The 18,175-nt window shown below is 41.1% G+C and overlaps 2 protein-coding genes and 1 long non-coding RNA gene across 6 annotated transcripts in view; 1 reads left to right on the top strand and 2 right to left on the bottom strand.

The window, feature by feature from the left end:
• Window positions 1–1,774: 1,774 nt before the first annotated feature.
• Window positions 1,775–7,418, bottom strand: pms2 (PMS1 homolog 2, mismatch repair system component). The gene is made up of 15 exons (XM_048233063.1): window positions 7,069–7,418; window positions 6,706–6,845; window positions 6,489–6,575; window positions 6,298–6,400; window positions 5,849–6,032; window positions 5,505–5,672; window positions 5,239–5,336; window positions 4,962–5,061; window positions 4,773–4,857; window positions 4,511–4,657; window positions 3,557–4,412; window positions 3,143–3,310; window positions 2,935–3,035; window positions 2,678–2,847; window positions 1,775–2,282 (listed from the first exon to the last, which is right to left on the bottom strand). The coding sequence occupies exons 1-15, from the start codon at window positions 7,080–7,082 to the stop codon at window positions 2,139–2,141; spliced, it is 2,565 nt and encodes an 854-aa protein (XP_048089020.1). The 5' UTR covers window positions 7,083–7,418; the 3' UTR covers window positions 1,775–2,138.
• A 588-nt stretch (window positions 7,419–8,006) lies between these two features.
• The window catches only part of eif2ak1 (eukaryotic translation initiation factor 2-alpha kinase 1), a 40,634-nt gene continuing 30,465 nt past the window's right edge, over window positions 8,007–18,175 (top strand). For 2 of the 4 annotated variants that reach the window (XR_007192349.1, XM_048233067.1), the window contains exons 1-11: window positions 8,007–8,402; window positions 10,235–10,402; window positions 11,614–11,750; window positions 12,008–12,051; window positions 12,145–12,244; window positions 12,340–12,420; window positions 12,529–12,640; window positions 12,796–12,844; window positions 12,963–13,341; window positions 13,672–13,783; window positions 14,600–14,706. Coding sequence is in view for 3 of the 4 variants with exons in the window: in XM_048233067.1 (XP_048089024.1) it covers window positions 8,171–8,402; window positions 10,235–10,402; window positions 11,614–11,750; window positions 12,008–12,051; window positions 12,145–12,244; window positions 12,340–12,420; window positions 12,529–12,640; window positions 12,796–12,844; window positions 12,963–13,341; window positions 13,672–13,783; window positions 14,600–14,706 (1,521 nt within the window). In the remaining variant the exon portion in view is untranslated. Of the gene's footprint in view, window positions 8,403–9,791; window positions 10,036–10,234; window positions 10,403–11,613; window positions 11,751–12,007; window positions 12,052–12,144; window positions 12,245–12,339; window positions 12,421–12,528; window positions 12,641–12,795; window positions 12,845–12,962; window positions 13,342–13,671; window positions 13,784–14,599; window positions 14,707–18,175 lie in introns of those variants that run through there. The other 2 variants (XM_048233064.1, XM_048233066.1) reach the window with 2 other exon arrangements.
• Window positions 11,725–18,152, bottom strand: LOC125287349. Its single transcript, XR_007192350.1, has 3 exons — window positions 18,062–18,152; window positions 17,809–17,903; window positions 11,725–11,805 (listed from the first exon to the last, which is right to left on the bottom strand). It is a non-coding gene; the product is annotated as an uncharacterized LOC125287349 (long non-coding RNA).

The following is an 18,175-nucleotide window of genomic DNA, read 5'->3' as shown; positions in this document are numbered from 1 at the left end:
CCAACCGTTCCGTAAAATACGGAATCGTCCCGTATTTGCAAGGAAAAAGATGTGTTCCGTATTGAACTGATACGGAACGCATTTTGTTCCGTATTATTGAGAATCAACTCGTGCAAATCCATGACAGATCAGTATTATAAGTTAGACTATGAACGAAAAATACACGATTTGTATGAAATAAAGGGAAACTTTGCTGCTGTCATTTATCCCTCTCAGTTTGTCTGTCATCACTATCCCAACAGAGAATGCACTTTTCGTTTGAGCCACTGCGAGTCATGTATATTACGCTGATAGCGTAGCGTGAGATGACATGTCTTGTCATGAGTTTTACAGTGCATCTGTGCAAGATAAACAAATAGGCTAGCCTACTTGCTGCAGAATAGCCAAAAAAAAAGCAAGAAATAAAATAAGGCTTCACCAAATTCAGAGCTTCTGGAGCTGCTTGTGATGTTCAATATATTTTTTTCTATGACAGCATATCCGCCAGTTCAGTTTTCAGAGTTATTTGGTTTGAGTATAATAGGCTACAAACAGTTATTTCTTTAACTGTTTTTGCATCGAAATGATTCTTGTTTTGCACCAGATAGAAAATGAGTAGGCTAGTGGCTATAGAATGTAATATATTATGTGCGCATTTTAGTAAATAATAGCTCACAATTTTGTAAAATGATGCACTATTTAGTACAATAATACATACATAATTTCAATACCCCCGATAACTGAAGTGGATGCCGGTGTACTTACTGAAGTGTATTATCGAACCCCCACCCCGTTCCTTATTTTCATATCAGAAAGTTGGCAACCCTAGTTGGGTGACAAACTTAGACGGGGGACAGTGGGACTCACTTATATTAATAGCTAGCTGTGCTAGATAGACTTGCATGCATATTGCTAGGGCACCGCGACCAGGTCATGTCATGTAAGGAACATGGTACTGCAAATAAACGGAAACATAGTCTACATTGCAGAGCGACTTCAACTTTATTAATTTATGGTGAATAAATGTTACACTACTGTGCACAGCCCCATGCTTTTCTGACGAGGCGATGCTAGCACGTTAGCAGCGGTTAGCTAACTATGCTAACCTTAGTTGTCTACGAGTCTCCTCGAGTCTCAGTGACAATCATTTTATACATAATGCTGGCAGTGCTGAGAACAATAAAGGATCTTGTTTATCTTACTTACATTGAGTTAACTGTTTGGCTTAATCCATAGATGTGGTGGAGCACTGTTTCATTGTGGTTTGCTAAGGAGTAAGCTTAACCCGTTGCTTAAAATAGGGGAGCTGGGAGGAGATAATTTAACCTAATTTAACATAATAACAAAAAAGCATAATCAAGATTGAAAGCCATTATTCTGTGTATCGGTGTTGCGTTAATCCCACACATGTCGTTTGGCCGTCCCTTTTCCATTTACATCACTATACAATCCCATAAAACCGGGAAAAATCCCGGCTTCCAATGCATTTCTATCAGAGATCCTTGATTACTAGTGAACTCTTTGGTGAAGCTGTCGGACTTTATCTACATGTGCGGAGCTACTGGACTGCCATTGGCTCATCCGCGTTCGATGGGCGGGGCTTGCGATAGGGGAAGAGGAAAATAACTGTAAACGATCTTTCACAATGTTGTAATTTAATAGTTACGAAACAAACTGCAAATGTCTTTACATGAAAAATTTTCTTTAAAATTGACAAACATCATATGGGTAATTCAAGGCACAAGTCAACCGGGACCAGAACATAATTTCTTTTTTTCGCCATAGACCGTTCAATTTTTTTTTAAAGATTGGCAAACGGAAGGGGCGGGACTTCACCACTCTATAGAAATGTTTTAAAATGTCTTTATTACACGTAGTTTAAAAGTACAAAACTACACTCAAGATAAACAAATTCTATTTAACATATGTACATTGAATAAATCTGCCAAATATTTGGCTATTGTGGGACTACGTGTTCAAACTGAACATTCCTGCACAATATAGGGCCATGCCACTATTAAAACAATTACTAGGATAGAGCTTTTAATTAAACCTGCACTTTACAAACACATTGTTCAAAAAGGCCTTTGCACAAAAGTATGTTAAAATGCACTTCAGTCTGAGGGGTTTTAATAAACAATACTAGTATTTCGGAAGTTTCAGTCCTGTGAAATAACGTCCAGATTTGCCAAGTGCCTCATGGTAGGTCGCCCATGAGGACAATTCCATGGTTGCGCAATCTCACTCATGTGTCCCACAAGTTTCTTCATCTCACTGATATTCAGAGCTGTGCCAATCATTACCTAACAGGAAGTAAGAAACATGTCAAAAAAACAAATCACACACTTGGAGCAGGCTCATGTTGCTCTACTGAAATGGCATAGTAATATACATTTTTGGCAACATATCACAACAAAGAGTGCATACAAGTAAATGGATGTATTTAAATAAATAATCATATCCATAGCTCTATCCATGAAACAAACTTCAAAAGAAATGTTAAAACTTAACAAGTGAAGACGAATTTGCTTAATATGAATTTAAAGAGACTGCAGCACAAATATGAAAAAAAAAACATCAATTGTTAAATGACTATATTGTGGCTTTCCCCAAATCATCCACATAATGGCATACTAATGTTGTAGGTGGTGCTTTACTCTAAGCCTGAAGTCTCTACTTCTGTATCCTCCTCACTCACCGACTTGCGGCAAGCTCTGGACGCAAACATCTGCCTAACCCGGGAAGGCCGGCACATCACCCCTGGACTGTCACTCAGCATGAAGATGAGCTCCTCTATGTCATTCGGGCCAAAGGTCCAGTTCTTACTGGTGGGGAGGGACACCAGTTTCACCCTCTGCATGACTTGTGCTGGAAAAAAACAACAACATGATAACTTTGCAGAGAACATCAAAGAAAAGACAAACATAAAAACATCATGTGGCCTTGTGCTCCTACCGTCCTCATCAATCAGGAAGTCAAAGCCATTTTTCCGGAAGATTTCAAGGTTATCTATGAGCACCGTTTCACTGACAGCGGTAAGTTGAAGATTCTGTGGTCTGTGGAATGAAAGGAGATTTTTTTCAGTTCCTTTAAAAGCGATGAGACCAAACTTAGATTGTACTCTTAAAGGAATAAGACCATCAAAGATATATGAAACACTCACACTATGAGTTTCTGTCCTTGTAACACTGTGTGCTGCTGCAACATCTCAAAGTTGTACTTTTCATCAGTGGCATGCTGGTCCACTATGAAAAGGTCAGCATTCATTTTGGTGATGATGAAGCCAAGATTGAACTGCCCGATGATGTCCATCTTCTTAAACATGTCTTTGCTGACGAGAGAAGCCAGGGTTAATATTGTGTGGTTTAGCTTCCTATTGAAGAAACGCTCCTATTGATGTAGCACCCCCCAAAAAAATATTGATGTAGCCCCCCAAAAAATAAAAATACCAACTGTGTGCCACACTTTTTTGTAAACGTAACTTTTGTGTACCATGCAGAAACACTGTGACATTTTCCAACATGCAGGACAGTCTGATACACATTGAAAAATATAAAACATTGTGTGTGTTAAATACCTAATCTCTTTCTTCAGTTCATTCTCCGCAGACTGGTTCTCCCCCGGATTGATCTTTGCCCTGAAGCGCCGGTAAAGTAGCCCTCCATCTCCGTTCCCCTTCCTCTGTTCTTGAAGTCTCTGCACTCTTCCAGAGAGTTCCTTCATGCTGAATGGCAATGTCACGCTTTTCTTCTGAACTTTTGTAGGGGCATCAAGCTTATCAGTGGTGGAGGATGTGATGCTCCTGGAGTCTGAAGCTGAGCTTCCTGAGGAAGGGTCCTCATCTCGTCTGGCTTTCTTCGCCTCTGGGCTGGACGGACCTGAATGATGTGGTTCCTGGGTCATGTTTTCTGACACGGCACAGTCTACATTCACAAGCTCATCATCCACCTCAGTCTTAATACGGATGTCAGGTGAGTCTAACTCTGACTTGGTGGAACACAGGCTGTCTGGTGTTCCTGTGGTAGAACAATGATCTGACATACCAGAATCCACTTCGCTCTCTGAATGTCTGTCATACTTGTAGACATCAAGCACAGATCGCCTCTCAGAAGAGGACTTGAATGTGTCTTTTGGACTGTATTTCAGTGGGGATGTCTTGCATGCTTTGAAAGAGGTAGTCTTTTCCGAGCAGCTGAAAAAAGACTGCATGGTCTTCTGAGTTGGACCACTGTGAACCTCTTTACAGTTACTCTTATTTGCTGTAGAGGCTGAAGACTGCTGATTGGAGAAGGCAGCTTTTAAGCCTGCTAAGTTGAGAGATGATGGCTTTGGGCTGGACAGAGCAGTTTCAGGAGCATCCTCTTTTACATCCTCTGAAACAGTGGTCTGGTGGCTTTCAGTAGCATGAGCTGATTCAGCCAATCTGCATACACCTGATAGAAAAGGATATATACTGTAATTATTTACTCATAAAATATGTAGTAAAATATACATATCTTTTTTTAAATATAAGATTGATAGAAGTGCATACTGGGTGCAGGGTGGCTGACGAGGCTGATCTTGTTGACACCAGTTTCAAACATTGCAATCAGTGAACTCTTTAGGGTAGCCAGCAAAAGCTTCTCTTCTTGAAGGAAGATCTGGCGCTTGTCTGGTGTGACATTCACATCCACACATTCTAAAAAAGAGCAGAGGTCAACAGCTAAACCGACATCCTCAGCTATCAATAGTTCTTAACAATATTACCATAAAACTGTTTGTTTACTACTTAAGGAAATGAGACTCAGATTTACCTGAAGCAACGGTGATATTTAAAGCAACAAATGGATACTGATGTCTGTTGTACATATGATAAACTTCATTTACCAGCTTTGAGACCTGAAATGTAAACATGTAAGTCATTATAATGACATTAATATGTCATAAGGTGTTCAAATAAATAAGAATATGTTTAAAGAATGAATTTGTATCTTTGTAAGCACCTTTGTGGGGTCACAGGGTCTTTTGTTAATATAGAAAAACTGCCTATCTGTTGAACTCCTTCCCACACCATGGTCACCTCTGGATATAAAACCAGAGATGCTGCAATACAAGCATAGAAAGTCAGCTGTTTAAACAACAGTTTGCATTACATAAAACGACAATTCGCAAAAACATGTTTTAACCAATTGATGAGGAGATGATGTATTAGAAACTCATATCTACTTAAACTGAAAAGTAACATCCAATAGCACAATCCAAATTACAATCGAAACTCACGTGAAGAGTTCTTTGGGCATCTCTGTTCCACTGAGCCCATAGTCCTCCTTCACTGAGTCAGTCGGGGAGTGCTGCTGAAATGGAATCAGGGTCTGTAGCTGCAGAGGAAAGGCCAAGCCGCATTATACACCATAATTGTTTATCCTCACACAAACGTGCAAAGTCCAACATTTACTATTACTATTTAGTACATAATAGTACACAGAAAGGTAACTCTATTGAAGACAATGAATACATACACTGTCTTATTGGTCAAATCAGCTAACCTGTTTGGGTCCAAACACAGCTCCAATGTTGTCCTTCATGCTGTTACTTCCACTGGTGCAAAGCACAGTGTTGCGTTTGCCCTGACCCACCTGGTTTGTGCAGGTGATACGAACACCCGTGGAGATGATGCAGTAGGACTGCAGCACATGCATCATCTTTGCATATTCCTGAAAGCACACCAAGCAACCAAACAGTTGGTTGAGATCCAACCTAAAGTTAAACCAATTGCACATGAAACATTTGCTTTGAATTTAAAGGAATATTACAGACACACTCACAGAAAACCCCTGACACAGCCGTTGTTATCTCAGGCACGCACCCCTTTTCATGATAAACTTCATACCTTTTTAATGTTGCGTTGGAACTCTTTATGTCGAACAGGTAGAGTGTAAAAGAGCTGCTGCAGGCTGATTGTGGTGCCCTGCTGGCGGGGATGGGGCGATTGCTGGGCCAGGCGACCATTGTTGTCGAATACGAGCCGTGTGCCCACCTGGGCAGTTTTGTGACACGTCACCACAGTTATGTCACTGGCAGGAGAGGAAGCAAGAAGGAAGAGAATTTAAAACTCTACCACATATTTTTTTTTTTTTACATTCTGTGACAAAGATGTTCAGACAGTGTCATTCATTCATTCGTTCAATCATTCATTCATTCATGCCTTTCATGTTCAGTGCCTTTTATTCTAAAATATATCGGCCGAATTGCCCAGATCTGGGTTGCCTAACTGGATGTACAAGCATCTTAAAGGCTTTAAACTGGGTATACTGTGAGGTCCTGCAGTCCAGCACACACCTGAGAGCACAGAGAGAGCTCAGGGCCTCTCCACGGAAACCAAAGGTCTCCACATGGATGAGGTCTGAGAAGTCGCGCAGCTTGGATGTGTGGTGCTTCAACGCTGTGAAAACAGTCAAAATTCAGTCAACTTACAAAATCTGCATTTCATTGGAAGCTATAAATGTCTGGGATTGTTATCACGGTCTCACTTAGGCCTTCGAAATTTGCCTCCTCTACTCCACTGCCATTGTCTGATACCTCCACCAACTCCGCTCCATTTTCTTTCAGTTTGACCTCTGCAGAGACACGGGGATCAACAACACATAAGGTTTTAGGTAATATAAAACATCATTGGAAATGAACATTGAATATGTAATGGAACAGCTCTAGTCATTATAGCCACATTATGGTATTGTGGTTGCATACCGACATTGGTGGAACCTGCATCGATGCTGTTCTCTACCAACTCTTTTACAGCTGTGGCAAGAGTCAGAACAACTTGACCAGAGCAGATTTGGTGTACTGAATGTTTGTCAATTGCCTTGATGGCCCGAGCTGGCTCAGTGCTGTGGGAAGAGTGCAAAACACTCTATCAACATGTTAGCAAGTGGATGACTCACCCGTCTTCACACTTATAATATCTAATGAACACGGTGGTGTGTTGTCAACCTATATAAAGCTGTGGTTAACCTGCTGTTTACGTTATAATAGTCTTGTTTGTATCGTCAATCGGTTGGCAATGTATGCATGACATTGTATGCTCGCATTGTTGATATAAGCCTCACTTACCAGCTATCCATCATCCAGTTGTACAAATTCCACACTGTCACTCGGGTTTTGGTGAGCAAGTTCTTGTGCAGGTGGTCAATTACACAAGGATTTGTGTTTGCGGTTTTGAACTGTAAACTAATGTTAACTGAATATGATAGTTCTCTAGTTTAGCATTAAGACTCAGTGATAGCTAAGCTATTAGTGAATACCTCCAAAATGCCTTGTGTATGCATGTTAAGACAGTTATTTGCCAAATTATCCTACGGTGTACTGTCGTTATAATACAAACGACTTTAGGAGCATTTCTAAGTGAAAAGCTCTGACTACTTCTTGATAGCTACATGCTATGGCAGCAACACTTGTGTTCCGCGCGCTAGTAAGCCAGTCTCGCGAGAGTTGTAAATCTAATTTTAGTAAGGTCACCAGTCTATGATTCTCACAGACAAGCAAGTTGCAAGATTGGAGGTTCCCTTGAGCTGTGCCATTGTCAACTTATTGACTGCCATAGTCTTAAGAGTTTAGAATGTTTGGTGTTGGGATATTGGGAGTTTGTAACTTAATTTCGCATAGTAATTTATTTAATTAGTATGAAGTTCAAAATGCATCCCTTTTCTATATTTATCAAGTGCAAATATTCTGCTGGCAATCCTTAGTTTATTGTTACTTATTGGAACGAAAGCAAGTTTTATAAGATTTGAAACATTTCATCATCCCGCTGTGCATGTGACAATACGATCACGTATTTTAGGGATAGTTACTAAAGTTTGATTTACAAAGAGAGACGAAAAAGGGGGATAAAAAAAAATACATCATTACATTATATAATTTCCTTATACTGCAGGTAAAACACATGACAAAGAATTGTTATTGTAACTTAAAAGAATAGATAACACATTATGTGTGATTTTCGGTTCTTGTTAATACATTTCTTTGGTGACACTCCCTGATTTGTCTACAGCCCAGACATGGCTAATCGTTGTAAGGGGTAGAAGTGGCTGGTGTGTAAGCACAGAAATACTATTTCTATTACTCAAATAGTAATGTTACTAATTGAATTGTTTTATAAATTGCGAAAGCCTAAATGGTGGAGTAAGACAAAGCGCGTTTCTTCGTCAACCTTATGCTTTGTGGAGGGCCATATAGTCATATAGTCTATGAGTCAAACAGCATGTTCAACAGACGGGGCAAATTCGTTAACGTTAACAATATCGCGGAACATTCGAGTAGTGATAATGGTCGGACTACAGCCAACCCTTTCTTCCAGAGGACTTTAAGAACTTGTAGTAGAATTCAAGAGGCAAACCCACTGTGCCTAACTGATGATGATGACGACGAGGATGTTCAGTTTGACAGTAAGTAATGCTTGCACGTTGAACTATCGTAGTAGGCTAATAAGCTACTCTGGTCCAGTGCCTCTCCAGTTATTTTGAGCCGTGGCTTATGATGAGAGGGTGTGGTGATTATCTAAGACACATAGCTGGCAGGATTCCATGTTAAAGGAAACCTCTTCTCAGGTTTTCACCTTCAGCAGCCGTGGCCCACTGGTTAGCACTCTGGACTTGTAACCGGAGGGTTGCCGGTTCGAGCCCCGACCAGTGGGCCGCGGCTGAGTGCCCTTGAGCAAGGCACCTAACCCCTCACTGCTCCCCGAGCGCCGCCGTTGAAGCTGGCAGCTCACTGCGCCGGGATTAGTGTGTGCTTCACCTCACTGTGTGTTCACTGTGTGCTGTTTGTGTTTCACTAATTCACCGATTGGGTTAAATGCAGAGACCCTCACGGGATCAAAAAAGTATATATACTTATATACTTATACCTACTATTGACTCAATGACCGATAGCCTAGAGACAAGGACGATTACATCGTTTAATTGAGTGCCCTTGCCAGCTAGAGTTAGGTATCATTAGGAATCAGGACCAACAGCAGCGCATCTGTAGTTGACCAGAGATGGATTTGTGTCATTGCCCTAGCTTGGAATTATGGAAGCAGCTGGCTATATTCATTGTCATTGTTATGATTGATGCATTGATAGAAATTGGTAACACCTGTGTCAAGACATGCATCATAATTCATAATTTTTCTTAGAGCTTTAGCTTAGGACTTTGTATTAAGACTACTAGTAGGCTATATTAGTATTAGTCAGGTTACATCACATATCTAACTCACACCCCTTTTTGACAGGAGGATATGAGGTAGGCCTACTCTTTTTGGAGTGTTTCCCACCATACTTACAACCGGACCCGCGTCACACAGAGCAGGTTGTTTGCGCCATGCCCCTTTTGAGGGGAAAACATTCCCTCAGAACAAGCCAGAGTGAACCGGTAGACATGTACCAACCACACAGCTAAGAACCCCTCCCTGAGTTTCTTTTGCCTACCATGTCCTCAAAAAAATCCTGACAGAAGAAAATTATGGCTACAAGCCATAAGAAGAGAAGACCGTATAACACTTCTGGTCACTGAGTGGGGTTGTTGCACCACTTCGTACTCGGGAGACTGAAGGGACATGTTTTTATATTAATTGAATTAAGCTTTTGTAGGTATCTTTCACGGTCAACGACCGGCAAAGTGGTTATGTATTGAGTGGTCATATTGATTTGTGGTATTTTTTGTTATTATTTACTCCTGCGATTTCTGTACGAATTACGTTTATTGACCCTAATTTGCGTTGGAGTTAATGAGAGGGGTTGTTTGTTTTCCCCCCGAAAGGGGCGGGAACGTTTGTCACGAGTCAAGTTCCCGGATGTGCCGGTCTAACGTATGGTGTTGGGCGTAGAGGTCTGCGTTATGTTTTGTACAGATAAGCATACCGTAACCTAACCCACCCGTTTACACTGAAAACAGCCACCAGTGAGTTTATAGGAGTCTGACATGAGCCTGTGGTCTACTACTAACTTTTCTGAGTAGGAAGGTTGTCTGATGAAGTGTCAAAAATGAATCCAGAGAAAAGGGATATAGTTGCACTAATTGCTAAAGTTATTGCTGAAGGTATGAAAGTTCTTGTTGATTCATAAATATTTGTCTGACTTTACCACCATGAAACTGTACAGAATTTAGCATTGATGCTAAAGAAGCTTTGCGCTATGAAATGGATCATTCTGTCTGCTAAGCTAGCTGCTTGAGATTTGTCTTGCTTGTTTTTAGTTTTTGTGTTGTTAATTTTCTCCTCTCTCTTGGGTACATGAAGCTTCAGATTCAGAAAACAACTGTGAAGTACTGCTGGCAGGGAAACAGTACACGTCCATCCAAGAGTTTACATCTGCCATCCCCAATCACCTCTTGCTCGGCTCCCTACTGGAACATTTGTGCCTTGTCTACGAGAGGGATCCCACTAGGTCACGTATGCTCTTTAAGGGTAAATATTCATTATGTTGTCCAGTTGTACACTACTGTGGAAATGTGAAAATTTCAATGCTTCATAAAGCTACTATCAATCTTAACTCTCTGCTAAGAAAAGCATTTTCTATGTTCATTTTTCTATTCTCTTTCGATGTTGCCTCAACGGATTTCAATTTTTGGTCAAGGTTCCTCTGGGAAAGTTTAGGCTTTTTCTCTGAGACACGGCAGGTGAAAACATCGTTTTTTCATGCACTGGTCAATTTCGAGATTTTGAGCTAGTATGTTACTTTAGCATGTATTCTATCACACTACTACAACAAAAAAGTCCGATTTACACATGTAGGTGTTTATTTCATTATATTGTGTCTACTCGCGCCTGTATATTTCTCCTAAATTCAGCAAAAGTTAGCATTCTAACCTTGCATGGACTCCCGCGACCGTGGTCCAAAACATATCATGTGTACTACCGTTGGAAAGCTCTGTTTTTCCTGTATCACGCTATGTGATCCATATATGGACACTTCCTTTGTATCAGCAACTAATCGCGAAAGTTCAAAGGCGAGTCTAGGCTGAGAACGGAAAGTCTTTCAAGGCTGTTTTCTCAAAATTAGTTTCCTCTCACGCTCTGAGCTCAAAAACTCCACTTCAGAAGCACGTACATACACCAAACTTTCTAGACTTATGCCTAACTATATGTCGAAGATTTCTACAGAGGGGTTTGTTGATATATTATTCCTAGCCTGACTTAAATGGCATTTTATGCCTAAAAACATGGAAAAAATCGATTTTTTAGGGCTAGTGACATCATTTTCTGATTTACAGGATAACAAAAGTAGATATTCATAAATCCCTCTGTAAATGTTTCCCCATCTAATTTCTGAACACAATGAAAACATAATTTTGAACCTGGCTGTATCCAATGCTCAGGTTTCGTGCCTTAAAATGTATGCAAATTAGTGCATATTTAATTAGATAATGCCTAATTTGCATATGTAAACATTAAATTACAGCAAACTTGTAATACATTTTTTTCTCATATTAATGTAAGTAATCAACTGGGGAAGTTTCATAGTGATATCTGCTTGTTAAAAAAATTACCCTATTCACCTGTAGTGTCTCGCCTTAAAGTGAAACAAATGAAAGAAAAGGACACCACACAGCCAAACTGGCCTGAGAATTGCTCTATTTCTGTCATTAACTGCTGTCTCATCTCACTCTTTTCCCCAGTGATTGGTCAGAGATTGGCTGGCATGAACCTCCTTTCCCCCCTTGCCATCAGTGATGAGTTCAGCACCGTGAGACTTCAGCACAACCGTGCCTTTACTGAGCTCCTCCGAGCAGCCACCTCCTCACTATTTCCTCAGGTGGGATGGCTCAACTTGTGTCCAATGGAATTGTTGCGCACACAAGAAATTGTGTCTGTTCAAATATACACAAATATATATTGAATCAAAATAGTCACATTACATGTTCACATAGTATTTGTGTTAGGGCACAATGTCAGTATTTCAGGCTTGTGCTGATTGTTTGTGTTGAATTGTTAAAATGTAGCTGCAAAGTTAACCTTAAGCCCCTCTGAATATCTGGACTAACCAGTATCTTACTTTCTCTCCACCTCCAGGATTGTAAACACCTTAGCACTGATCCTCAGAGTAATCTTTTAAGGTAAGAACAATGTTGTATGATGGCCATGTTGGTTTTAGGGAACTGTTGCTTTAGGAGTGTGTTTCTGATAGATTTTGTCTTTTCTAATCACAGACCAAAAGATGGCCTTTTCCAAGCACAAACTTCACGTTACCTTAGTGAATTTGAAGAGATCTCAGCTCTCGGCAAAGGTTCTTATGGGAAAGTCTTCAAGGTGTGGTTATGTTATATACTCTCATTAAGTTTATATGGTATAGCAGCATGTTGTTAGCTAAATTATATAATTGGATACACATCACTCTATTTCAGGTAACCAACAAGTTGGATGGACAGTGTTATGCTGTGAAGAAAATTCTCATCAGAAATGTTTCAAGAGATGACTGCATGAAGGTGCGTTTGTGTTTGAATTGACAGAAATAAAAAGTTTTAATGACACATTTTTGAAGGAGGTACGCAGTGCTGTCGTTGAGTACAGTGTTTTTTTGACTGCGTTTTTAGGTTCTTAGAGAGGTGAAAGTATTGTCCAGTCTCCAGCACCCAAACATAGTAGGCTATCACACTGCATGGATGGAACATGTTCAGCCGGGAACAGACAGCAAGTTGCCTAAAGGTATACTCATTTGAATATTTTCTCTGCACATATTGAATGAGACATCCTTAGCCTCTTCAGCATTTTTTTAACTAGAATATGATGCCAATGAATACAAAACTGAGTAAATATTTTAACTGTGCGCTTTTAACTTTTAATTTTCTTTTGTTTATCAGAGGCTAGATTGAAACCTGCCCTACCAGCCCTTGAAAGACCATCACTAAGGTATTGCTGTCGTAACTTTACTCCCCTTGATTAATTTATGGATATTTTTTGCTGTTCACCAATATCTTATAACTTCGTGCCACTGAATCACACAGAAATATTTCTCTGCACATTTCAGATATCCAGAGGACAGTAGTGGCAGCAGCAATGGCTCCTCGATTGTGTTTGAAAGCTCAGGGTGCCCCAGGGATTTCATGCCTGACGACACACACACATCGGGGAGCATTTCCCAGATAGACGGACCTACTGGAGGAGAGAGTTCCAAGGTCGTGTGTCCAAAAGTTACACGTTATCCCGACCACTTTGTCCCCTGCGTGTACCTCGGCCAGCCAGCCTCCACAGCTGCAGCCTTCCCCGTCATGGCGGCTGCCCCATCGTGCTGGGACAGCTCTGTGTTGTCGGAGGAGGACTTCAGTGGGCACAGAGTGGAGAGGAATAATAACTCTTACATCGATGTAGATAGCAGTCAGCAGTGGGCTGAGAGCCAACCACGGGAGGTAAGAATGGTTTGAGACACTGGTGTTCAGGGCTTAAAGTGTTCAGGCACTGTGCCTGAATTCAAGCATGTGCTGGTATGCTTAAGATTTGAAAATAGGCAATGAGACTACAGTATATATGACGTCCTCATAAATGTCTGATAACTTCAGGCACCGACATTTTCATTGCTTTAAGCCCTGGGTGTTTATTAGCTTGTTTTTTTCACCTGGTGGATATGATCAGTACTGGCAAAGTCATATAACATCATATAGCATGACACACATTTGTTGTTTCTGGTCTGACTTTGGTCTGTTTTCGTTTTTATTTGTGATATTCTGGGCATTTTGCAGGTGCAGTTCCACCTGATGCTCTATATTCAGATGCAACTGTGTGAACGCTCCCTTAAGGATTGGATCCAGGAGAAGAATTCCAAACCCATAGAGGAGCTTACTTATGTTACAAGTAATTTGAATTTATAACTTCTGTGCCTTTACATGTAAATCTAAATGCTTTACGATATAAAACCTGTGTCCCTCAGGTAATGACTTTAACCAACGCACAGAAATGTCCTTAGAACGTGGATGTTAAAGTCATGAGATGTATAACATGTGAATGGACACTTGATGTATTACAGTTTTTCTCAGTTGCTTTGGTGCATTTCTCAAATCATCAATAACATTTGTACAGCAAGTGCATTTCTGCAAACAATTTGTGCAGACTGCACCACTCTCAAAAGCAAATATTTATGCCAATCAACAAGTCGGTGTCATCAGAATAACAGGTTACTGAGTCTCTGTCAGGAACACGATTTTATCAACAAGATTTCAGACAGCAGTTTACTCTGAAAGCATTTTGTAATGAAAAGGCTGCAGTTTTCCTTTGAGCGTTTATCAATTTCAGCAGTAAAAAGTCACACTTTAAGTTATACTGTATACTTTTACTTAGGGAAGGACTATTCAACAGAGAACCTGTATAATGTATTTTGGCTAGCATAACATTAACAACTGATAATGTAAAACAAACAGCACTCAATTGTATACAATCAGTTGCATAGATGTGTGCAAAGCATTTGCTGTTTGTGAAAAATAACAAGAAATTGCTTTTATGATGTGCACAAGTGTGGAGATGAGGATGATGGATGAGCAATGATGAGCAAGAAGTTTGGAGAATTTCAGTTCTGATCTGAGAAATGCACCAAAGTGACTAAAAAAATCGTAACATTGTAATTAATGACTACTACATTAATTTGTTTTTGGTTAAACTAATTTCTCATTTCAGATGCACACAGATCCATGGCCACAGAGCAACTGTTTCATATACTACGTAAAATTCTGGAAGGGGTACAATACATCCATTCTAGAGGAATTATGCACAGAGACCTCAAGGTAAGTCACTATCAGTTTTTTTTTTTATTGGCAAGCAAGTATCCAGTCCATCCATAAGAACTACATTGAGGTAGACTTTGAGTGAAATGTGAGGAAGTGTTTTAGGTGATCTAGTTTCAAAGAGACCTCAAAAAGTTTTGCTCAGTCATTATTGAAATGTCTTAAATTTGTGAAATCTGGAATCGTTGGAAAATATGAGGTGCTGTGTGAGAAACCAGAGCTTTGGGGCATGTTTGAGAAAGATGAACCCATGCTAGGGAAGGCTCCAGGTATGTCTTGGAAAGCTCGTGGGATGTTTGGTATACCTCCCTGAATGTTAGGGACACCTTGTGGAATGTTTGGCACACTTGGTGGAATGTGTTGGTGGACAACATGTGGAATGTTTGGGACACCTTGTGGTATATTTGGGACATCTCGTCGCAGGTTTGGAACACCTCGTGTAGGGGGTGGGACACTTCGTGTAGGGGGTAGGACACCTCGTGCAAGGGTGAGAACACCTTGTGTAGGGGGTAGGACACCTCGTGTAGGGGGTGGGACACCTCGTGAAGTTAAATTCCGTAGGATATCGTGGAATTCTTGCTAAATGTTTGGAAAATCTGGTGGGGTGTTTGGGACATGTGCCGTAAAATCTTGTGGTGTATTTGGGACATTTAGTGGATAGTTAGGAAGATTTCGGGGAATATGCTGGAAATTTGGGGGATTGCTGGCAAAATTTGGTTGCATATTTGAGTTTTGGTGGGTGTCAAACCGTGAAGGAGCATTTGGAAAATGTCGGGGGATGAAATTTGGATAGAACTGAAAACGAGGCAGTGGACTTTCATCATTCTTGTTAAAGTCTATTTCAAGTGGGCTTTCCCAGTAGTCAAAGATGAAGTCAATTGTTTTTGAAGGCAGCAACTCACTGAGTGTGGGTTTGTCATCCTCCCCATAGAGTTGGTATAGTCTGATCTTACAGAGGCTCTGCAAGTCACGAGGCTGTGTTGCAAAATGCATCAATTGACATCTCTGCTGGGCATACTCAGGCAGCTCCAGGCATCTGGGGAGGAGATCTTGAGAGTTGGTTAGTTTTAAGGGCAAGGTGAGGTAGAGAAGTTTTCCCAGCAGTCGTGTGTTGCTCAGGTTTGGCTTGTGCTCCAGGAAAAGGAACAGGCAGGTCTCTCCACGTGTGGACAGCTTGTTGATATCTGCACCATAACGGAGGAGGGCGTCCACCACCACTTCCCTGCCCACACTGCAGGCCTCGTGGAGAGGTGTCCGACCTTCGAGGTTCACAGCATCTGGCTTCACACCACCCTCTAGTAATGCACTAACACAGCTAAGGCTGTTGCTCTGGGTGTCTGCAAAGCTGCTGGCCCGTACAGCCAGGTGCAGTGGGCTGTTACCAGATGACTCTACTGCTCTGTTAACATCTGCACCATGCTCAATGAGACAGGTGGTGATGTCGGTGTGGAGGACACCTGCTGCCATATGCAGTGGCATCATGCCAATCATGTCCGCAAGGTTGACATTGGCACCACAGCTAGCCAGCATGCCCACTGCAGGAACGGCACCATACCGCACAGCAAGATGGAGGGCAGTTTTCTGGCTATCGTTGCTGACCCGGGCGTTCAGATCCACACCATGTTCATAGAGCACCCGCAGGCAGTCCTCAGCCCGTTGCTGCATGGTCTCCATGGTTAGCCGAAACTTTGAACGGGGCATGGGCCAAGCTGGCACAATGTTTGGCCAGTGAGTGATGACCAAATGTAGTGCATTGCGACCACGTTGGTCCCTAGGTAAATAGAGGGTTACTGTTAAACATCAACATCAGTGTTCATGACTATAAAGTCTATCAGTTTTATTGACCAAACAGGACAGGTTGATATCGTTTAGGCCAGGGATATTCAATTAATCTTCAGTGAGGTCCAGTTACGGAAAATTTCCTCAAGCAAAGGTCCGAGCATCATTATGTTTAGGCTATGTATATGTATAATATATATACAGGGGCGGAGCCAGAGGGGTGGCTCCGGGTGGCACAGGCCACCCTTGAGATTCGATTGGCCACCCCAGGTGCCACCCCAAATCCTAGTCTACGATTGGCCGTTAACATGGTGTAAGGCGGGACCTTTCTTGATGCACTTGCAGCAGTGTGAAGTGTCAGACGTCAGAAATGTAAGTGGCAAACACACTTGCCTTTATTGGCCTGCAGCACAATTGAACTGAGGAACGAAAGATTTCCCCGATCAGGAAATACTCCATAATAGCAAAAACAGCAAAGCTGTCAAATTGGATCAAAACTAACATAAACACAAAACAAACACAAAACAATCAGTACTACCTAGCTTGAGTTGCTGCAGCCAACAGCCAGGGATAGGCAGTATGTCTGATACTATTTTGTATTTTACATACATGTATGTGGTCATTTTTATTTTATTTAGTTGGAAAAAAATGGCATCATATTTTGTATCAAAATACTTTATAGGTTTGTAGTTTAAAAATAGTGCCAATAACCTACTTTTGGTGATGTGATTATAAAAGTGCAAAACAATGAATGCAGCACTGGTGCTGACTTATAATTTGCCCAGAGTTGTTGTGATCAGAATATTGAGATTCAGGCAGATAAGTTTCTTGAGAACTTTAGTCATCCAATTCAAACACATGGAACCGGTTATGTGGTTGCCCTGCAAGAAGTTGCAGGGCTCTCCTCGCTCGTTTCAGGCTATCAGTCTCTTCCCCATATTGTAGGCTACTTTACTCACTGACTCGACTTTATCAGAATTCACAGATTTCACTGGCTGAGTAGCAGCAAGCGAAATGATGGTTCCTGAAGCTCCTGAAGTAAATGCTGTTATCCTAACCAACGAAACATTTAGCCCAGATTTGAAATCTTACGTTAAAATCTAAATTAGGTTATTATGGTCTGGGTCCGGATACGATCACGTCACGGTCCGGACTCGGACCGCGGTCCGCCATTTGGTGATCCCTGGTTTAGGCTAAGTGTTAAGTAGGCTATGTTATGCTGAATGTTAACAACATTAAAATGACAACGTGGTTAAATTTTGACAATTGCCACTGGTTATTGATGTAGTGCAAGCAAATAAGGGCTATATGAGAAAGAGTTACCTCAGTTCAGGATCGGCACCGGCATCCAGAAGGATCTCCAGGCTTCGCACTTTTCTGTATGTAGCTGCAAGGTGGATAGGCAGGATGGCAAGTCCCTGCATGGTTAAAAATGTACATGGGAAAAACCAGGAACACTTATGTGTGATGACAATAGATATGTGTGCACAGTGCAACCTATTAAAACAAAAGTGTAGCCTTTTAAACACATACATGCGTTCTATGAAATAAAACAGATTGAATAACATTAGCCTACCTCATTAGCGAAATCAATCCGTTTTACATTGTTTAAAGGCAGACAGACAAGGTGCCTGTTTTCAGGGTTCTTTAGAAACTCAATTTTTTCTTTCATAATTGCTTTGTAAAATGT

The sequence above is a fragment of the Alosa alosa genome, chromosome 22 (assembly GCF_017589495.1).
Source record: "Alosa alosa isolate M-15738 ecotype Scorff River chromosome 22, AALO_Geno_1.1, whole genome shotgun sequence".
In the NCBI taxonomy this organism is placed as follows: domain Eukaryota; kingdom Metazoa; phylum Chordata; class Actinopteri; order Clupeiformes; family Clupeidae; genus Alosa; species Alosa alosa.
This window is presented reverse-complemented; position numbering and strand designations above follow the sequence as displayed.

Excerpts from the sequence above, each read along its gene's own strand:
- pms2 (XM_048233063.1), bottom strand. Across the intron at positions 4,413-4,510 it reads CGTCAGCCACCCTGCACCCA|GTGTATGCAGATTGGCTGAA; the intron begins GTATGCACTTCT and ends CTTTTCTATCAG. Across the intron at positions 3,311-3,556 it reads GAACTGAAGAAAGAGATTAG|CAAAGACATGTTTAAGAAGA; the intron begins GTATTTAACACA and ends TTCTCTCGTCAG.